The sequence below is a fragment of the Zophobas morio genome, unplaced genomic scaffold (assembly GCF_036711695.1).
Source record: "Zophobas morio isolate AGI-343-1 ecotype UQ-CSIRO unplaced genomic scaffold, CSIRO_AGI_Zmor_V1 ptg000017l, whole genome shotgun sequence".
NCBI classification, from domain to species: Eukaryota; Metazoa; Arthropoda; class Insecta; order Coleoptera; family Tenebrionidae; genus Zophobas; species Zophobas morio.
In genome coordinates, this window is record NW_026972122.1 from 11,331,124 (window position 1) to 11,352,631 (window position 21,508).

The following is a 21,508-nucleotide window of genomic DNA, read 5'->3' on the forward strand; positions in this document are numbered from 1 at the left end:
TAATTCTTTGCTTGGCAACATTGAATATGAATGTTGGTGCGCCGTTAGTGGCAACACTGTCAAAGCGTACACTAGAAATATAATTTATTTTAACTTCGATACTAAAATTTAGCACTCCATTCTGTTTGAAACACTTACGTTGACCCTTATTTTAACATGACGGACAAAGGTTTAAGGTTGTTTCTGCATAAATTGTAACCCTGGTTATTATTTTTAATTAGATTGGTAACCTTGAAATCTCTTCATAATCTATTGGCAACATTGACATCATTTACTTTTGGTAATATTGGTAACACTGATGTCATTTTTAATTAGTTCATTGGCAACATTGATAGTTCAATGACCTTTTAGAAACACACTACTCAACCTTAGTTTAAACGTTTAATCATTCAAAATAAAATAACTACAACTGTCAAATTATGATCCTATAAAATACTCATAATATTACGTTACATACAGATATTGATTAATTCGTACACTTTAAGGGTACTTTGAATAATTTATTTAATCACAAATTTCGCAGTACCTATATTTAAAACAAAATTGTAACAAAAAATTATGTGCCACTTGCGTCTGAATTTTTTAATTTTTTTGATTCAGGTCCGCCATCACTGTTCGCGTTATTTTTATGTCTAATAATCCGCTTGGCTTTAAGATATGATAACGTGTCTCTGTTGCTTTGTTTTGGTAATTCACTAATATCCGGTTTCAAAAGCGTTGTACTAACAACAGTCTGTTCATTAAATAATTCACTTTTAGCACTATCACTTGGTTTAATGGGAGAAGTTGTAGGTTTCTCTGGCGTTGTGTCGCCACTGTCTCTGGAACTGTCAACACTTTTAGATTTTCTCGTTGGAGGTACATATTCTTCATCCTCATCTTCCATTATATCTTCATCTGGATCAATAAATTTATCTTCTTTTTCCATTAGCGCCCGTTCTGTTAATTCGCCTGTAAATTGTAAAAACACTGATATATGGTAAATTACAATGCGAAAATAATAGCTACCATTTTGTGTGGGGAAAACGACCTCTGGTAGTATATCTAAATCTTTTCCAGCTTCCTTCATTAATGATTGAATTAGTAAAGAAATATCTTCCCTTTTTTTAGTGACTGTGATTTCTTCAAACCATGTTTTCAGATGACTAATAGGTATATAATAATCCTTTATAGGGTCCTAAAAAAAAAACGTAAGTTCTCTATGTTATACTTTGCAAAAAACTTACTTTGAAAAACTGTTCTACATATTGGAGGAGGTACAATCCACAGTCTGTAAAATTGGTTTGTTGTGGAACTTTGGGGCAAGCTCCTTTTATTACATCTTTTGTGAAAACTTTGTCCACATTTAGTTTGGCTTTGTATTCACAAGTTAGGTAATCTCTGAGAGTTGCCACTACACGACTTCGGCTGGCTCCAGCTAATGAATCAAAAATGAGCACGCAGGGTCTAAAAAAAATGTGCATTTTATTAAACTCCACAAGATAACACTGGTTGAATCATTAAGAATTTTATTTTTATTTGGAGGAATTTAAAAAATACCATGTAAAGACCTTGGAAGCAATGCCATTTTAACGATTAGTTGTTTTACTCGTTTGACAATTCGGTTAAGAAATGAATAAAAATGTAAAAGTAACATTTGCTAGCAACTTTGAATGAATTTGAAATCAACCAATATTTTTTGTTTCAGTATTATCAACACTGATCGTATGAAAGAGTCACATCTGAAGAAGAATTGGATATTGTTGGTAACACTGGTGATTGCAAGATTGGCAAAATTTGCATGTCATTTTCGGAACGTACTCTACAAATTTTTACTAGTGGCAACACTGACATTGCATAATTTGTTAAAAAAAAATCAACAAGTATTAATTGACGTATTTATAGTAAATAATTGTATTTGTACTCAGCGTAAATGTTATATATTATAATATTTCAAATAATTTGTTAATATATATAATCTATTTTGTAAATTTAAAAAATAAAGTACACTTGACTTTCAGTTAACTAACTAGCAAAGTAAACTAGATTTGTCATACTTGGAAATTTTAAGACAAACCATATTTGTGTCGCGTTATTAATTAGAGGATTTTCGAAAGACAAAATAATTTTGCTAAAAGTCATAAATTTTACACCATTATTAGGGTTCTATTGGTTCCTGCAATTGGCAACACTGCCAACGTTTCGAAACGTCCTCTAGAAATAACATTACACGATTGGCAACACTGATTCCAAATAATTAAAACATACGTATCCCTCAAGCGTACCGCTTTACATCGAAAAAATCGTTGATGGCAGAAGTTGCCAAAATCTGCAAAAACGTCAATACTAAGCAAACGGTTGACTACTGAAAATGTTAGCATTGTGAATTGTCATAAAATGATATTTTCTTGGCAAAAACTCAACTTGTACGTTTTAAATTTCTAGTTTTCAAGATTATCTAGTTATATCCCAGTTTTTTTTTTGGCTATCGGCGGTACATTGATGTTGTCAGTGAAACAATCTTGCCAACATTAGCGATAGTGAATTTTTTAATTTATGACGTATATCAATATTAAAATCGTCACCTTAGTTAAGTGTTAACAATTACTGACAGAAAGAAACACTCGAAAATTAGGTTCATCACAAATTTAATTTTGCCGTCACTATATATAACCAATGGTGTTTTTTTTTTTAATTTAGCAAAAAGAGCTTGCAAATTATAGGATACTGTTAACAAAATATCTTCGCTCTACATTTATTCAAGACGATCTACCACTTATAAAAAATAAATACTGATTTAGGTTAGAGTTGGTTCATTACTTTATAAATTGTCATTTGTGCAATTGTGTGTTTTCATAAATGTTGCTTATATCAGCGGAGTTGTGAAATTTAAAAATGTTACTGACTTGCCACTTTTGGCATATTTAATTTGTCATCTGTCAAAATAATCATGACATTTTATATGTTATTAATTTTATGCACATTTACTTTGCCTTGCAATATTATTTGAATTGTCATTATAAAGTTAGTTTATTAAGGTTGTCAATTGTCAAAATGTCATCATGTTGTCCTCACTGGTGAAAAATTACTAGAGATTTAAGAAATCTACAGTGGCAGGAATGTAATGATAGTTACTGACAACCCTTGACGTACAGCAAAATTTAATTTGACTTTTGGGTTTTAAGGGCGGTTTTTATAGAAATAAAAAAAGTTGCCTAAATGTAAATAACCTCAAAAATATCATCATCAAAATACCTAGATTTCGTGTATAGTACGACAAAAATAATCTAAAAGGCTAATACAGTAAAACCAATAGATAAATTACCAATCTCAATATCATTTTAGAATATATAAACTTTAAAGTCGCAACTACAAGATGAATAGCAGGAAAATCAAAAAAATTTGAAATACAAAAGAATCGACATGAACTGTTTTTATTTAAAAGATGACGTCTAAGTACTGCTTCAGTTGGCATCAATGAATTTTGCTTGAGATTGGTAGACCTGTCACTCCATGTTACTCCCTGTTGTCAAAACTGACATGGTGGACAGTGACATTTAATTTACGTAAAAATTTATTATTGATTATTAAAAAGTTACAACCAAACTTTCTTGAGGGCGTCAGTGGTATATTTGAAACAGGTTTGTCAATAGCAGCGCAAGAAAATTTTGTCAAAATTGGTTAATTCTATTGCCAACTCAAACAGTCCTATTCTACTAACAACTACTTAGGTATTGTGTTGCCGCAAGGGTTAACGAACAAAGAAATTATATTTTGAAATTTTTGTACCGTTACCTGAAGTGTAAGAAAAACGTAGTTTATTACACCAAAACAGTGACCTTCGTGTGGTTTTTACAGGTTTTTGATGTCAAAATTTAAACAATAGACAATTCAAGCTCTTTTCCAACAATAACAATTTCTAAAATTGGTAACCCTGCTGCGCAGTCATTTTTGCGATTATTCGGCAACACTGGAACTCATTTATATATTTTTATACTATTGGCAACCATGCAAACTAATTTAGGTTACTGAACCAACTGCAATGTTACCACCTTACTAAATCTGGTGCACAAATTTTATGAACAGTTAAAGAAATCCAGTCGATTTGGTCATTTGATAGAAAAGTGAGACACTTTCGTTCGTTTTTGCTATACTAAGTTGTTTGAATTTTGGGGTGACTATTTTTACTGTTGGCAACACTGGGTTATATTTACGTTGTGATTGTTGCAATGTTGCTACGCATTTAGTACATTTACAAAACAATTAGTTTTTTCAGAGAAAAGGAAGAGAATTATTACATAAATATTAGGGGGGAAAACTTATGGTCTTGTGTGGGGAGCAAACAGTATTATTTGTAATTTCGAACTAAACATTAATGAATTAAATCAACCTAACCTATATCTGTAAGTTGCCTATCGGTAATTCTTACAGTTTTTATTAACAATCAAAGCTTGGCTGTTATTACCAACATAATTTGATACCACTGAATTAGTATTTTTTATAATTTGAAATTCATAGACTTACTAGCAGTAAAAAGTAAAATGAAAATCCAAGAATAGCTTTGTGTTTTTAAGCTTTACTTTGCGCAATTAATAAAACTACTTACCTGCAAGTCTCACTTATGAAAAAAAAAGCATCTGTCAAATACATGCGTCTCAAAATGTTACAATTCATTGCAATTCTAAGCTATGAAAAACTTTCGAAAACGCAGCAAAAAAAAAAAAAAATTAAAAACTTACTGCTTAATAGCAGGCCTATTGCTATTGTTTTCAACTAGAAGTGTAGCTGGAGGTTCTTCTGAATCATCAGAGTCCAATTCACTGTCATCACCTTCTGCTTCATCTTTATCACTTAACTCTGCATCCTCACACATGATAGACGGTTCAATCTTTTTCTCCTTTACAGCCCCCAGTCCACCTTTTTCTGAAACAAAACACATCGCGTTATATTAACACCTCATACTTTCTCGTCTATTCCTTACTTTTCTTAGATTGTTTTGGTTCGATTTTAATAGGTTGACCGTCCATGGTCTGGCTGCCGTTCATATTCGGAAAGCAAATAATCGCTAGGAACCAATGACAATTTTCGTTAATTGGCACAATTATAAAATCCTTCTCAAATATGTTTACATTTTTCGTCCATGTTTTAACACGACTGTGCCTTTTTTGTGCAGGTGTTAAATTAGGATCAATTTCAGTGGGCTGCGACTTCCGTGACGCTTTCATGGGTTTGGTGGTTAACCTCTTGTAAAAGAACGTCGAAAAGACGTGCACTTTATCTTGCTGCTCTTTTGGTAGGTTTAACAATAAATATTTTAGATAAAAATCGATGATAACATCGTTAAGGAACTGATCTTGACCTAAACACATATAATCTTCTGTGTTTATAGTAATTCTGCCTCTGCCTTCCGCTGGATACATCAGAATTGCTTTGATTTCTGTAACACTGCTACAAAAATGCATCAACTTACTTTGACCGGTTTTTGGAAGCATTCTTACGTACCTGTAGTTTAGGACTGTTTTTGATAATTCTTTTGGACAAGTTTTGATTAAAATGTCGTTTGCTTCCTTGTAGGTGAGTTCATCCAATACCGAGTTTTTGGCGTATATTTTTTGTAGGATGTGTTTACACTCTTCTGACAACGTTTCTGGCAAGAGAGTTATTCTTCTGTGGGATTCTTCCGTCTCTGATAAGGGATCAAAGAAGTAATCTGAACCCTGTGCCATATCTAGAGCAGCCCGAACTATCGCACCCACGGATGGTAACAAGTAATAGAATAACACGGGGAGAGATTTTTGGAAACTTATCAATACTTTTACGATATCACTATTGTCTATTTTTATTATTTTTATTGTGTTTTCATTTTTTGGATGTGGCACTTTTAACACCAACCCATTTGAATCAATTTTAATCTGAAAAAATGTGGGTGAAGTACTGATATGACACCCGCGAAAATTACTTACTGGTTCAGGAGGTACAAATCGATAGGAACCTATTCTTATAGTTCGGCACAACACTAGAACACTATTTATTTGTTCTACTGGTACTTTTTCTCCACCTAAAACTGGGTTTACTATGACTTTTGAACAACACTAATCAAAGTCTCACCTTTTAAAGTTGCTGCTATACTAGTTTTTTGGATATCCACAATAGAAGGCTCCTTAGAAATCGGGCTTATGGTTACAGAAGCTCCCAATTTTTCCAACAGTTGCTCACTCACCTAACGAAATAAAATGTAAACAAAACTTAAGTTTCATAATTATTTATTACATTTTTAACGGGGGTCTTCTGATCAGAGTCCTCTTCATCAGAGCTAACAACCACCGTTTCACATTCCATCAACTTTGATGGCTTCGAGGGACGTTTTTTGGGCAACAAATTCATTCTCGGGACACCTAATAATAAAAAAAGAGAATTTAAAAATACTTCAAAGGAACGAAACAATAAAAAAAAAAATCACGACGTAATTATCGCGGAAACTATTGCACAACAAAATCGTAATTATTATAGTTGAATTTCATATAAAGTAACCACGAAGCACTACCGTTAGTCTTTTGCATTCCTAATCTTTTTTCCGCCATCGCACTCCTAAGATCCATCTTCTTCCCGTTATTACTACTGGCTGGAATAGCCTTTACATTTTCCGGCAATTTCCTTTTACACCTCATGCATCTGTTAAAATCTTCTGAAACGTATCCACAGATGGCGCAAACAGCCAACTGCCCTTCGATTATTTTTGGGGGTAAATCTTTTTGGGGTTCTGGCGAAGACGGCGCTACTGGAGTTATTGCTGCCTTGGGCGATTCCTGTGGTACCGCGTCTTGCTGTTGTTCCATTTGTGGTACAGCCTGTTGTTGCTGTATGAATTCATTCTCAAGAATGGCTTCCTCCTGTTGCTAAGTACATAGAACAGTGGAAATTTGAAGAGGATTCATTTGGAAAACTTACCGGTGATGCATCTATTGAAAATCCGGGAACATTTCCAACGGCAACGATGTAGTTAAGACCATACGAATTGGCTTCGTTTACTTGAATTGGGGTATCTTTTGTGAAAGGAACTCCAACCTGTTCGAGAATTTCTTGAATTGTGCATGCTTCTTTAGGTAGGGTGAAGGTGATAAGTCTTTGCTCTCCATTGTCAAGTAGTACCAACATACGTATGGAATCTGTGTATTCCTCGCCTTTGGGTGTGCTGTCTGGTAAAGTAATACCCAAAATAAAGTACTCGTTTTTTATGTTTTATGCATGTCGAGAGAATACAAAGAATTTATACTTTAAACAATGTAGTTCTGCAGTTATTTTGAAATATGGACGCACAAACGACGCAATCAAAATTAAATTTATAATTTCCCTGATAAGCTAAATTTACCAATTCAAATTTGATTGAATTCCAACTTATGTAAAACGATATATCGCAGAATACACGCTTAACCAGGTGTGGTTCAAATGTACATACTCCTTGGAAACATAGATTAACAAAAAAATTATCGTCGAATTTGAACACGAACAATGAAAAAATATAAACATTTAAAATGACGTTAACAACTTCTCAAAATGGTATACAGTAAGTGTTGTTGTAATTGAATCACGTTTTTGTGTAATTGTAGTCCAAAGTTTTAATTATTTTTAACTCCAAAAAATATTTCTTATGAAGTTATAAAGTCCAGTAAAAAAAAATTAATCATTTTCTCATTGTAAGCAACTGTTGTATGACAGCGTTATTTAAAAAAAATTAAATAGTCTTTACCATGTAAAATATTGGGGGACGTCATCAAATTGTTAGTGGGGAAGTTCAGAAAAAGTTTAGCCAATGTTTTACCATCTACCTAATATTCCCCAAATACATATAAAACTTGACAACAATCACTCTAATAGTTTCGGAGATTATCGGTCTAATAAGAGTTGTGTGACTTATCAGTGTCAATTTTTTTACAATTTTCTTGACTTGACTAGCTTTCAGAGAATTTGTGTCGCACTATACACTAATTTGAGGTTAGTTGCGTCTCGTGATAACAGTGTAGTGTAGTGCGCATGTATTCGTACTCCTTGTAACTGTTGGTTGATTTAAATTACGCGGGCGTCAATTGACATCTCTTTTTAATCGAAACGTCTATATTACCAACTGTAGCTTATTTTTCGTCGTTTTTATAAGTGCTTGTGAGTTGGTTTTACTGTGGCGGTTATTTTGTATACAATTGTTGTGAGAGAGACAGAAAGTAGTATCTTTCGTTTATCTTTGGTCGTAAACAACATTTGTATGGGACTTCTAAAAAGTAAGCAATATAGAAGTAATATTTGGATATTTTACGTAAAAATATGAACTTTTCTTGCATTTATGTTTGGTATAGTGGAAGCAAATCTATGTTTTGTGACAGATATGTCAATCGCGACAAGCGATAAATTTAGGTTATGTTTTGCTTACATTTTAAATCCAGGATTGCCAACAGACTCAATCATTTCTGATCACGCGGTATATGGATTGCATGTGTCCAGTTGGTTGCAATCTACTTGGTAACTTGAACGACGTACTGTTGGTAACACTACTTTGACTATAGGAGAATCAGCGACACAAGACGTAGACATCATTGTTCGTCTATGACGTCACTTTGGTGAACACCGACGCGGTTTTATCGATTTGACACTTTTCATCCTGTCATCATGCCAAGATTTTGGTAGTAGTACCACCATGGAAAATCCACGTTTCGTCCAAGAAAACGCACTGCATTGGATTGTCAGATCTCACACGCCTGAATCGCTAAAAAGCCGTACAAATCAATCCACCTGTCAAAGCAAGTTGAAGCGCACGCTGACCAACATTACAGATGTGCAGATTGTGCGGACTAAGCGTGACCGAGCGTGATCTGTTAACAAATTTTCGTTTTCATGTTGGCAGTATAATACGTCATTTCAAAACTTATGACGTATACGTCTTGTCTTGTCTCGCTGATTCTCCTATACATAGTAGGGCCCGACGTGACGTGTGACGGAGTGTTTTGTGTTTATTATTTTTGACTGTGCTTTCCCCTGGCAGCTTACACTACTAACTACAGGGCTTTTATAAATGATTCTAAGGGCGTAGTTAGCCATGGATTTCAAAAATCCCGCTTCGTTGAAATTATGTCTCACTATGACAGTTCTCACTTGCCATTAATGTCATTTGTAACCTGTCATTTAAAGTCATCGTTTTTATTGTTTTAACGTTTTTCAAGTGTGAATTAGAGTAATTCTCGTTGATCCAAGCTCAAAACAACAAAACAGTCGTTTTCAAAACTCTTGGTGCTTGCGCACGAAAATTTTGTTTTTGCCGCGAAAATGGTTTATTCTGTTGAACAAGATATTTTCATTGTTATCGCAATGGGACATTCGTAAACAAAGAGTGTGTGTATTCTGTAACCGCGTGTAAGCAAGAATATCTGGCCAAATACCGTGATTTAATAATTTAAGGAAAACCGTTAGAGGCTCACATTAAAGATGTAATCAACAGATTTGTTCGAAGTGGCAGTGTCAACTAAGGGAAATCTCCTGGAAGGCTTTCAGCATCTGAGGAAGTTGTTGATGATTTGAGACGACTTGAGCAGAATCCGCAAACATTTTTGACAAGATTTTCTCAGCAGTCAGGTGTTCCTGTTGCCACATGAAATAGAAGAATGGGTATTGACGAAAGAATTGCAGAACATTTTCAACATTCACTGTAATGTTTAACCGCAATAAATTTGTTTTTTTTTATTGTAATGAATTTGTTTTATTTTTTAATGAGATATGAAGTATTTAGGCAACCAGTTATACAGATGCGTGTGGTATTTGTCGTGCGTCCTTGGGCATTTAGTAACGTCTAAAACTGAGAGGCGGCACGTTTTCATGACCTACTTCGACCTTGTAACCATTTATAGAAATTCTGTATTATATCAATTACGTCACAAATATTACCCGACTTCATATTTACACGTTACAATGAACAAAGATAACATCGGAAGTCTACTTTTTCATGCAACATTAATATTTACACAAGGGAAATTTTTTAAGAGCGGTTGCAAACTGGACACATACAACCCGAGTGGGAGTGGACTATGGCTGTTGAGTTCAACTACTATAATGTTAGGTTGGTAACGCGATTCAAGATGTTGCAACCCATTTGGTAATTTGAATGAGGTACTGTTGATAGCACTACTTCGACTGCATGTTACCGCTTGTCATCACTGTTGCAACATTTCAGAAGTCTTATAAAACGAGGGGAAGTTTTTAAAGTCAGTGTTTTGTGTTTTATATCAAGAATAAGTAGAAAATTGAAAAACTAAGTGATGGTGACAGCTTACAATGACACTACTAACTACAGAGTGATTTAATAATTATTGTCTATGTTGACAATAGAATCAACCTGGTTAAATTGCTTGACGCTGTCACTTTTAAGCGTTCAAAAAAGTTAAATTCTGGCATTTTAATAATAAATAATCAACAACACATTTTGCTGTAAATTAAATGTCACTGTGAACCATGTCAATTTTGACGACCTGAAGTAAGGTGGGGTGCCAGGTTTATAAATTTTAAGCAAATTTTTTTACAAATTTCAAGCAAAACTTCTTGATACCAACTAAAACAGTAATGTGTAACGTCAGTTACCTTACAAATATTATGAGAAACCATATTTACACGTTACAAACAGGCGATCTCCTTTTGCATGCAACATTGAAATTTTTAAAGGTTGGCTTCAAGGAATACATGCGATCCGATCGATTGTAATAAATATTTAGTAGAGACGGGTTGCATTTGTTCATTTTGCAACTAATCTTCAAAATTTTCCGTTTTGTAAACGTCAAAAAGGAGACCATCTATTTTTCGTTATCAATGTCACGTGATTTAAATTTCCCAATTATCCATGAATTGTTACGTTATTTTTGTTTATTTTTCCAAAGTAAGATTCTGTGTTTTGTAGGAACTTTCAAGTTGCCAAAAGGGTTCCAAGATCTTGAACCGTGTTACCAACATAACTCTCCCCGAACTGAACACATGCAACACACCTTCAAAAATTTCCCTAGTGTAAATGTCAATGTTGTATGAAAAAGAAGACCGCCGATTCTCTGTCTTCGTTCATTATAATGTGTAAATATGGTTTCCGGTGATATTTCGTCATTGATAGTCAACTAACCAATCCATCCAATAATCGCATGGGAACAGGTGGTAACATGTGGTCAAAGTAGTGCTGCCAATAGTAACTCATTAAAATTATCAAATATGTTGTAAGATTAGATACATGTGCAACCCGGACCATTGGTTGTATAATTTGTTACGTGGTATAAATTTCCATAAGGCTGTTATCTATTTTTTAAAAATAATTATTTACATAATTCGTAAAGTACGCTTTTTATTTTTTGCTGCTTTGTGTTGGTAACATGTTAACATTTGGTTGTCAAGTCACGCGCCATTTTTTTAGTACCAAGTGACTATTAATGTTTGTGTTTTTTTTTTTGTAAAGTTGGTAACGTATTTAAAATCTTACGATGGCGTACCTGACGTAAAAGTGAAATTTTGGGCACCAATTAGTAGCTGCCATCTTTATTGGTTTCTTGGGCGCACTCATGTCAAATTGACAACTGTGAACTGACATGCCAAAACTGTTATAATTCAGAATTGCCACCCCAAAAACTTCCTTCAATCATAAATAGTCAATCGGTATTTACGAAGGGCACATACTCTTGCACTCGCATCTCTTTTCTAGCCATTACTGGTACGGCACATGATTACACGGTTGGCAACACTTCCTACTATAAAATTTCGTTTTCATTTTTACTTCGTATCATTTGCATGTTTTACTTTTGTACTATTTGGTTATAAAAGTGGAGATTAGAAAATAAATCGTTCGAAACTCCATGAAGATGCAGAACAATTTACAATGTTGTTGAATGGATGGATGTTGACAACTAGTACTGTTGGCAACAAACATGCTGACTACAAACACCCTAAAAAGTACTAGATTCTTGCAAAAATTTTAGTTTATAAACTGTTAGCTTTTTTTCTGATACAGATTTCGTTGACGAGAAATTTTTATATTGGAAAAATGGTCTGCGATCATTTAGGCCGAACTTCCCTCACTCCCGAAATATAGTATATCATATCCAGTTTTTTGAAAAATTACAAAATTTGGGAACACTTTCGAAATTGACTAGCAACCTCAATTATCATTTTACTTCTAACCTTATTAAACTTGGTCAAAACTTAAAGTTCGTGTAAGAAGAAAAATTATTTGAAAGGTAGTAGAAGAATTTCCCCAATCTCTGTAGCACAAACAAACAAGTCTAATTTCTTAGATAAATTCTAAAATTTAATTCTGTATTTTTTTTTTTTTTTTTAATGACAAGCGCTACACAGATACATTGTTAAACTACAAACAATGGAGCGAGTCACACTATAAATTTCAAGCAAGTTCGCCAACAAAAATTAAAAGCAATTAAAAACGTCACTCACCTTAATTATTGTTTTGATATTTTTATGTTATAGTTAGCTGTAGCCAGCCTTCTCACTTCAATTTCCCTAACCTAGTAATACGTGAGAAACTTCTAATCAAACTTCTTCAAAAGCAAGCTTAGGAACACTTTGTGAAGAATCAAAAATTTGCATAAAAATATTAGATTAACAAACAAGCAAACAAGCACGGGTTTAAAAATGACTGCGATTAATGCCAAAAATCTACAAAATTTCTTGTCATACTTTTAATAACTATGCCGGAAAAAACGAATTTGTCAAATTCGAAAAAATTAAAAATTACAACACTTAAAATTACCTCAGCAAAAATGTTTTATTTTCAAAGTAGCTTATAATATGACATAAAAATGTCATTTGTTTTTCACTGCTAGAAATTTAATTGCTAAAGATAAACAAAAGTGGGTTTTTATAAAACTACTTTAATGGATACCACCGCAAAACATGACATTTCAACTTACGTTTCAGCTTATCAGATTAAAAAATTCAATAACACCAACACACATTTTAATTCAAAATAAACTGATATTGCACAATTCGCGAAGAATTTTTATTTGGCTTTTCTTTATCAAGACACGATAATTTATATAAATTCTTTGCATAAAAACTACCACAACTACAACCAACTACACGGCGGCAAAAAATAAACATCTTACCGATTATATTTTGTATTTGAGTAGAATGCAAGAACTGAGGCAACGGCCGTTGCACCTGGGGCTTACTGTCCCGTGCTCTGGGCTGAATAAGATACTGGCTTTGAGATTCTTGCAGGGGTTGTTGCGGATGTGCTCTGTTAATTTGCTGTCTCTGAGCCATCTGATTTTGGAACTGCTGTTGCATCTGCTTCAAGGGCTGTTTATGTTCTTCATATTGCGCTTCGTCAATTGAAGAATTCTGAATGAAGTTGCGATTATTTCCGCGCGCAGCCTGTCTCGGTTTCGCATTGCGAAGTCTGCTTGTTGGGGTGTTTCTGGGCTTTCTTTGGGGTAAATTTGCGATGGTTGGTGACGCAATCCTGAAAGTGTAGAAACCGTGTTAGGTTAATGTCAACGACATTGGCCACGAATTAAATTTTAATTATCAGAGATCAGAAATAACGTGGGAGTGAAAAAGTGCATGCAATTTAAGGTGAATAATAGATTGGTTAATCAATATAAATTATAAGGTTTAGGAAGTAATTCATAATATGAAAACTGCGACGACTTGTAATGAATAATTAAGTTATATTGATGTATTCTTAGAATGGGAATAGCTGATATTCCAGACAATTCCGCTTTAAAATGTTATTTTTGACTGACATGAAAACGTAGGGTGGACAAAGTAAAACGAAACGATATACAATGCATGCATAAAATTAAAACAGTACTTGTACATCGAAGACGACATCATTTGCCACAGTTGGATATTTTATTTTATCACTTTATGGTATTAAACAAAGAACTGTAATTTGTAATGGGAACTCAAGCATTGGTTTGAACTTTACTGGCACACCACACATCAAACAAAAAACTAATAATTTTAACAATACTAGCTACTATTTTATACTGACTCAAAAACGTATACCGTTTGTCAAGGTCTTGATATAGGTTAGATTACCAAAAACAGTTTTCTTTAATTTCAACTTTATTTATCCATAAAAAATTTATTTAATTTTATCACCAAACAGTACAATATACATCTATTTTGTGAAGTAATTTTACAATGTTTCATCATTTTTACACATTTCTAACCTTTATCTTGCGAACAGCTGTAAAGACGTTGTTTACATCATAAATGTCACTACATATCTAACGGCGCGAAATTTGTATTTAAATAGTACAGATCATTTATTTCATTATCCAAACAAAAGTTGCAAATACATAACGTACTTGTTATGCAATAAGAGTGACAAAAAATACGACTGTTCGTTTTCTGTGTAAATTTATTTACTACAAACCATTTTTTAAATGTAATACTCCACCCCATGGAAAATCAATAAGACTTTTTTTAAATATTTTAGTGATTAGTGCAAAAAAAGTATTACAAATTGTATGTTGGCAATTCATATGTCATACTACATAAATTTGTATATAAATAAATATTGATAGCATTATCTTTACACACTGATTTGCAAATATACTAATAGCATAAAAAATGAGTACACGTAGACGTCCACATTATTAAAAAAGTTTCAGAATAAGTAAACAATTTATCGTAGAAATATAGGAACCTGTAATTTTTAATTACAAAATTTGAATATTTGTGCAATTTATAAAATAATAATAATCAATTTTAAATAAGAAGATAATTTCAAATTTAATAATTCAGTTGTTCAAAAGATTGGGTACAGGTTCCAAATTTTCTACCACTTTTTAAAGAGAAGAGCGCATAAAACTTTAATTACATCAATTAATAATGATAGTTTTTCAGAATAAATAGTGAGTTACAACAAGATGTTGTATATTTTCATAAAAAAGAAAATAATGTGCGGTAAAATAAATATAATTGAAAACGAAACTTGAAACATATGACTTCATTTATAGAATTAACAATTAAAAAAGTGGATTATACATTTACATGCAAATAGGTAAGTAAGTAAATCCCATTGTATTTAGTGTTACTAGAAATAATTAAATTGGAAAAAAGGCTCAAGACTCCATACCTAGGAAGCATAGTGTTTTAAGCCCTTTTTTATTTATATTTTGAAAGCAATATTTCAACAGCTGAATAATTTTTAACTTTAAGAGTAAAATAAATTTTCATGTATCCAGTCCAGTCAAAATCTTAAAACATTTAGATAAAACATCTACTTTTCAGGGTTCTACAGATTTCTGTAAAGTGCAACAAACCATATGACAGCCCATACAATTTAGAGTTTTTAAGACTTGTTTTTGTATAATTTGTCTAGTAAAATTTAAAGGTTCTGTATATATGTCTGAGCGCTATGTTGCAGTCAAATAAGAAAACAAGGTCAAAAGTGTGAAAATCTATGTAGACATTCTTTGAAAAATTGAAACATGTAACACAAAATTAAAGGAATTAATGCAACCAGGGGTTGTTATAATTTTTGGCGAAAAAATAATGTACAAACGAATAAATCTCAATAAAAACCAAAATAATAAGTTTTAGGTATTAAAGTGTTTCTTTTTTGCCAAATAACTGTATTTTAATAATATCTTACTAGTGTTACAAAATTTTTGTCATATGATGATTTATTTAATTGAAAATTAATATCACAGTGTCAATAATCAGGGACAACAAATATACTTTGAAACAATTTTGAAATGCAAGAACACTACCTGATTAATTTTCTATTATGTTTTTAAGTATATTAAATGGCATCATACCTTTCCTGTACAGTTTGATTTTGCTTTTGTGAGGTTATAATTTTCCTATACTGACTATAACTGATAAGTCTGCCATCAGACAAAGCAACTGCATCTTCTTCTCTATCACTCTACAAAAACAAATAAGTAATTGTCTAATAATTAATAGTACAACAACATACTTCCTTATCACTTGAAGCATTTCTTGCAAAGTTTTGAATAATTTCCTTGGACATTCCCTGAGTTGCCACCTTCTAAAACACCAAAAAACCAAATTATGCAATTTAGTACAACTTAAAAACCGAACCTGTGCATTCATAACCATCCCCCTCGCGTTTATAACGTTCCCCTGGCGCACAGCTTGCGTTTTCAACTGATTTCTGACTTGCTGCATCGTAGCAACACTTTTTTCTGGTATCACTTGTGCACTAATAGTATTAGGACAATTTTGATGTATTGGAGAATTCGCGTTACTTTTAGACATGTGGCTCTGCATCATTTGATGGTTCAGGACCACAGGTTGTTGTGTCATTTGCTGCTCAACAATGACAGACTGGTTCTGTTGAGTATTAGTCATATAATAGACTTGCTGTTGTCGATTGTTTTGGAACTCAATTCCCGAACTATCCTGAATTACATACTGGGAGGGTGGGTATGCAACTTGCGACTGGTCAATGATCACCTGCTGGCCCTGCCCTTCAACCACCATTAATTGGTCCGAAGAAACCACTACAGGTTGTGCTTGGAATTGCTGTTGAGTGCCATCAGACGCAATTACATACTGAACCGTTTGATTCTCGTCAAGGTTTGGGTAAAATTGCGCTACTTCTTCGTTGCTTTTTTCATCTTGGCTTAACACACGATAATACTGGGCCATTCTTTTCACTTAACAGTAAGTATCAGAACATGGTTGTCGAATAAAATCTATAAGTTGGCGTTAAAATTTTCATCAATATGGCTGTTGTGACTCTGAATTACTACGTTACTAATTTTTAAGAGCAAGAACTGAGAAAATGCTCAACAAATGTGTCGCAAAACGTTATTATACAATGGGGTTCAACATGCTAAAACACATTGTTGGAGATGAAAAATTTACACTTACCTCAACGAAAATAGCTCGATCAACTAAAATCAACACTTGCGGTTATCATTACACCAATTTTTCACAATATTTGCTTCTGAATAATCACTTTTTTCACGAAATTCCGTGCAAACTTCCAGATCTGCGTATAAAATGGCGTGTCACTGGAAGAACTACCACAGCGCCTCTAATTAACCGATTTGTGATAGAAAGTCATGTCCAGACTGCCGCTGTCGTTTTTGACTGATAAATTTTGATTAAATGAACATTAAAAAATTATAAATCGACCTCATTTTAGTAAAATTTCAAGAAAAACGAATAGTCTTTGTAGACCCATAAGCGGTGTTGCCACGTTTATTGTAGCGGTCCAGCAGCAAGTTGCCGTTTCGCGGGAATTTCAAATTTATATTGATCAACCAATTGTGATACATAGAACGTTACACGTGACCGCTGAGACTCACGCCATTGGCTTTTCTGTTGTTTACATGTTTCTATGACGACCGAATTCTCTTTTTTTCATTGGCAGACCGATTGTTTTGTTTCAAGAGCGGGATCATTTTAAATTTATAACCTAATCGTGTCATTAATTGTAGGTTATAAACTACTAACCTCACATTTAGTTCTTAGGTTACAATCAAAATGTCCAAATTTTTTTTGTAACATTTTATTACGAGTCAATAAAAAAATTTATAAATTGTAAATTAAAAGTCCACACCAAATGTGTTACACAAAATTAATATACATTTATTATAATACATTTAAGCATACAGTTTTTGCACTAACCTAAACTTGGACATCCTTATAAAGCACTTTATATTTATATGTGATTGGGAATAAAAATTATGTTATCACAAATTATGTACACTTTACTCGGCCTGTCTCAACCTGGCGAGTCGTTGAGTGAGTTCATCTTGCTCCTGAGATACTTCACTTGGTGTGCCAATAGTGCTGCCTTCCACTCCAGATGGGAGTTCCATATTGAGCTCTAGACTACAATTTCGCAAAAAATAGAATCCTCAACTGATGCAAATAGTTAATAGTGTGCTTACCCAGCCTCATCAGCCACTTCGTGTAACAGAGAGTCAACTTCATTCTGAGGAATAAGTGTTGTTGTCGTTTGTGACATAGTATTCTCAAGTACATCAGTTTGAACACCCAGGTCTTCAAACTGTTGTTCAAATTTATCCATCACATTGGAAATTTTTTCAAGATTCATGCTTTTCATTGCTGCATCCATCGCTTTGACAACACCTAATTAAATAACATTAATAGACTGTTGTGTCAACACTACTCTACAAAAATTAGTACCTGCCATGTTATTTGTAACTTTCCTCGTCATTATAGCTGATTGAATTTTACTGGCCACAGCGTCAACTCTGGCTGACATTTTTAAGTAATTTAGTGACTGGTTCTTTTGCCTTATAGCATTCTCGGCATGAATTCTTGCTACCTCCATGTTGCCCTTTTGAATAGCCTGTTTGGTTTTTGCTTTCTCTTGTCTTTCTTCTTTTTCACATCGTTTTGAACTCCTTTCTAGCTCTTTAACGGCAAACTTTAAATTGAAAAGATGTTCTTACAACGTTAAGGAATTACATGTGGCACTTTTCAGGGTAAATTTTTGTACGGAAAAACCTGAATCTTCATAGTTCAGTTAATAACCTTGTACCAAATATAACCTACAAACTATAAAAAAGGATACTGTCCATAGCCGAAGACGACATTTCGTTCCCCATGTTGTCGTATTAAAAGTGAAGAGTTATTTGTTGCTTTACGGCACAAAATATTAAACTGATTGTATCAATTATAAACAAGTAATCACAAATGAATGACGCAAAATATTTCTGCAGATGACTAATACGCAGGGCTGCTAACCTCAATCTGGAAAATCATTGTAGAAAGTTAAATTATGCATCCGAATAAATGACGAGAATATGCTTGATTTTAAAACAGTCGAATTTTTAATTCTTTGAAATTTTAAAATTCTTAAAATGTAATAAAAATAAATTAAAATTGTCAATATTTTATCTTATACCACTGGCAACATTGACAAATATTGTCAAATGACAAAATAGTATTCAATGTTGCCAATGTATTTATCACACTGATTAGAAAACGTGAAGATGGCTGCCGTAATCCGTTTAAAAAGGCGCTTAGAAGATCAACCATCAGATACTTTAATCTTAAACTGCAAACGAAGGAAAACCGATGAAAAAGAGGAAAATGAAAACGGTGAATTATCCACGATTCTCAAATTTGCAGGAACTTTTAACAATCAGGTAAAAATTCGATTTAACCTTACTTTTCGGTGATGCATTGTTGTTGCAGGATGATATCTATGCTCACTTGAAAAAACCAACAAAAACAGAACTAGAGGAACAATTCAAGAAACATAATACAGACTTAAGTGCAAAGTTAAGAAACCAAAGACAACAAAACTCAAAAAAGAGCCGCTATAAAGTTGTAAATTGTTTACGTTCACAAACTTCTGATGTTACGGAACCAGCAGAAGACCACAAGTCTGAATATACAATATATGATTTAGAAACAGAAACTATAGAAGATGAAAGTCAGCCAAGCAGTTCAGATAGCAGTGCCAAATATGTTTATGATTTATATTATACAACTTCGGATGATTTAGGCGACGCGTATTTTGAAGAATATGTAAAGTAAGATAACTGTTATATATTTGTGTATTGTGAATTGTATTTTGAATAATTTTAGTATGTATCCGTATAATGACCAATTCATGTATGGGTCAATGAGAGATAATGGCGTAAATGGAGCAGACAGTGATGATGACAGTGAAGATTCAAATGCAGAAAGTAATTGGAGAAATGACTATCCAGATGAGTCTGATATGGAAAGTATCACTGAAGATGATATGTTGCAAGCAATGAAGCGCTGTGACATAAGTGATCTTTCCAGTGATGATGGAGAGGAAGGTTTTATTTATAGCGTTGATAGTGAATCAGCTGGATTTGAAGAAGACATAGATGATTCTGATGTGCAGAGATATGGGGAAAGATATGCAAGGTTTAAAGCTCGCAATAAAAAGGGGGTTGAAACTTGTGTTATTAATAATGAGTTGTATTATGGAGATATTGATGAGGAAGAATATTACTATTAAACTGAATCTACTGTGGTCTTTTTTAAATCAATCATCTATCTAATTTGTTATAAGGATTTGTTTGTATTTTGATATCTGACGTAATTTTGATTTTATTTTCAAGTGGAAGTTTTATCAGCGGGCGGTTTTTATTTGCATGGATTTAGATTAAGAAGCAGAACTGATCTTGATCTAAGAATTAGTAGCAATAGCAGAATATTAGAATTGTATAAAATTAATTCACAAAGGACCAGAAATTTTTGTGATAGGCAACGCGTATTTTGTTTTGGTATAAACAAAGTACTGTGCGTTCCATTTTAAGTTGGCAGTATTCAAAACGCGAAACTAACGCATCTTATATGAAAAGTCGCTGCAGTTTTTCTTAAATTTTCGAATTTTACAAATTAACGGCCATAAAGCAGCTAGTTTTTGAGGGGTTTTGTAAGGTGGGGGTGTGTTGAATGAAAATTTCGCACTAGGAAAAAAACAACCCCACCGCATTCGAAAAATGACAGAAAATAATTAAATATAGGCAACCATGAGCAGAGATGTTTGTTTAGGGTGGTAGACCGTCTAGAGAACCAGTAAATGTCACTTTCTAGGTTGGTAGTTGGTTAGAGGGTTGATAACACGTTGATAATGCAGGGAAAGCCCCTCACTTGCCGTTTCCTGTTTTTGTGGTACTTGTTGTTTGCTTGTTGAGCGCAACCTCGTGGTGAGACTTAACGTGCATTTAGTCCCAGCTTTTTCTTTTTGTTTCCGTCAGGATGGAGAAATAAACGATTTTTGTCTTTCATATTTAGTGTTTGATTTAGGGGTGCTTTTCTACCCTTGGAGTTCCCCAATTTACATTTGAACGCATTCCACCATAAAAAAAACACAACTTAGAGTTCCATTTTGCTGATGGTCAGAGTTAAAGGCCTAACTGCCAAATTTTAAATTTTTCGCGGGCTTAAAAATTTGATTCACATGTTGAATTTTGGCGGGATGTTTGGATTGTCACAGGAGCAAAGATATATTTTTTTAAATAACAGAATTATCAACAACTTTTGTTACTATGTTTTCGTCGTAACGTTAATAATTGAAAAGTTGGAACAGAAAAATAAGCAAAAGTGAGCGAAAAACTTTGAGGCGGGATAGCTTTTGTATTTTCAAAAATGATAGGTTTATTTTCGAAGCTTGTACAGTTTTGTTGTAAGTCAGTTTGAGAAAGTAAAACAACACTTAATAAAACATTGGTCGAAGGCTAATTCGACAGAACTTCCCTTGCTTCTGTAGTATAGTCCGACCAATCTAGCTCTTTAAAAAATTATAAAATTTGATTTTACGATTTTCGTTTTGAAATAACCGTTGTAAAGTAAAAAGAAGCGGCATAAATAACACTCCCGCACCCCCTGTGCCGTACGCTAAGCATTTAACTAACGGGATAAAATGTCCTTCAGCACTAAGTAATACGAATCTGAAGCTCATGAAGTCAGCTAATTCTTTGTTTATCAAGTTATAAATAAGGTTTCTGGATGCTTATACTTTAGTGTTACATTATAACACTTCTTAATTCCTCAC

General features: G+C 33.3%; 3 protein-coding genes across 8 annotated transcripts; 1 reads left to right on the forward strand and 2 right to left on the reverse strand.

The window, feature by feature from the left end:
- Positions 1–479: 479 nt before the first annotated feature.
- Positions 480–17,184, reverse strand: LOC135130642 (uncharacterized). Of its 6 annotated transcripts, none has more exons than XM_064058069.1 (16): positions 16,861–17,184; positions 16,066–16,509; positions 15,941–16,012; positions 15,780–15,889; positions 13,110–13,468; positions 6,928–7,175; positions 6,524–6,875; positions 6,250–6,374; positions 6,088–6,199; positions 5,943–6,043; positions 5,482–5,891; positions 4,961–5,427; positions 4,719–4,902; positions 1,227–1,446; positions 1,009–1,177; positions 480–951 (listed from the first exon to the last, which is right to left on the reverse strand). In XM_064058069.1, the coding sequence occupies exons 2-16, from the start codon at positions 16,465–16,467 to the stop codon at positions 557–559; spliced, it is 3,726 nt and encodes a 1,241-aa protein (XP_063914139.1). In that variant the 5' UTR covers positions 16,468–16,509; positions 16,861–17,184; the 3' UTR covers positions 480–556. The 6 variants fall into 6 exon arrangements, with proteins under 6 accessions (XP_063914139.1, XP_063914136.1, XP_063914138.1 ...); XM_064058066.1 differs by having other exon boundaries at positions 16,066–16,643; XM_064058068.1 differs by having other exon boundaries at positions 5,943–6,037; positions 16,066–16,682.
- Positions 17,185–17,558: 374 nt separating this feature from the next.
- LOC135130027 (charged multivesicular body protein 1b) lies at positions 17,559–18,714 on the reverse strand. Its single transcript, XM_064057325.1, has 4 exons — positions 18,539–18,714; positions 18,148–18,411; positions 17,889–18,090; positions 17,559–17,829 (listed from the first exon to the last, which is right to left on the reverse strand). Exons 1-4 carry the CDS (start codon positions 18,570–18,572, stop codon positions 17,706–17,708), a joined length of 624 nt encoding a protein of 207 aa, XP_063913395.1. The 5' UTR covers positions 18,573–18,714; the 3' UTR covers positions 17,559–17,705.
- A 230-nt stretch (positions 18,715–18,944) lies between these two features.
- LOC135130034 (probable RNA polymerase II nuclear localization protein SLC7A6OS) lies at positions 18,945–19,972 on the forward strand. The gene is given in 3 exon segments (XM_064057339.1): positions 18,945–19,115; positions 19,165–19,505; positions 19,507–19,972. Coding segments are annotated over 3 exon segments (957 nt in total). The 5' UTR covers positions 18,945–18,959; the 3' UTR covers positions 19,967–19,972.
- Positions 19,973–21,508: the final 1,536 nt, after the last annotated feature.

Coding starts and splice junctions, on each gene's coding strand:
- LOC135130027 (XM_064057325.1), bottom strand. CDS start 18,572: ATGGGGAACGAAATGTCGTCTTCGGCTATGGACA. Junction 18,412..18,538: donor GTCGTCTTCGGCTATGGACA/GTATCCTTTTTT, acceptor TAACGTTGTAAG/AACATCTTTTCAATTTAAAG. Junction 17,830..17,888: donor GAAGTGGCTGATGAGGCTGG/GTAAGCACACTA, acceptor GCGAAATTGTAG/TCTAGAGCTCAATATGGAAC.
- LOC135130642 (XM_064058066.1), bottom strand. CDS start 16,635: ATGGCCCAGTATTATCGTGTGTTAAGCCAAGATGAAAAAAGCAACGAA. Junction 6,044..6,087: donor TATAGCAGCAACTTTAAAAG/GTGAGACTTTGA, acceptor TAGTAAACCCAG/TTTTAGGTGGAGAAAAAGTA. Junction 1,178..1,226: donor ATGTAGAACAGTTTTTCAAA/GTAAGTTTTTTG, acceptor TTTTTTTTTTAG/GACCCTATAAAGGATTATTA.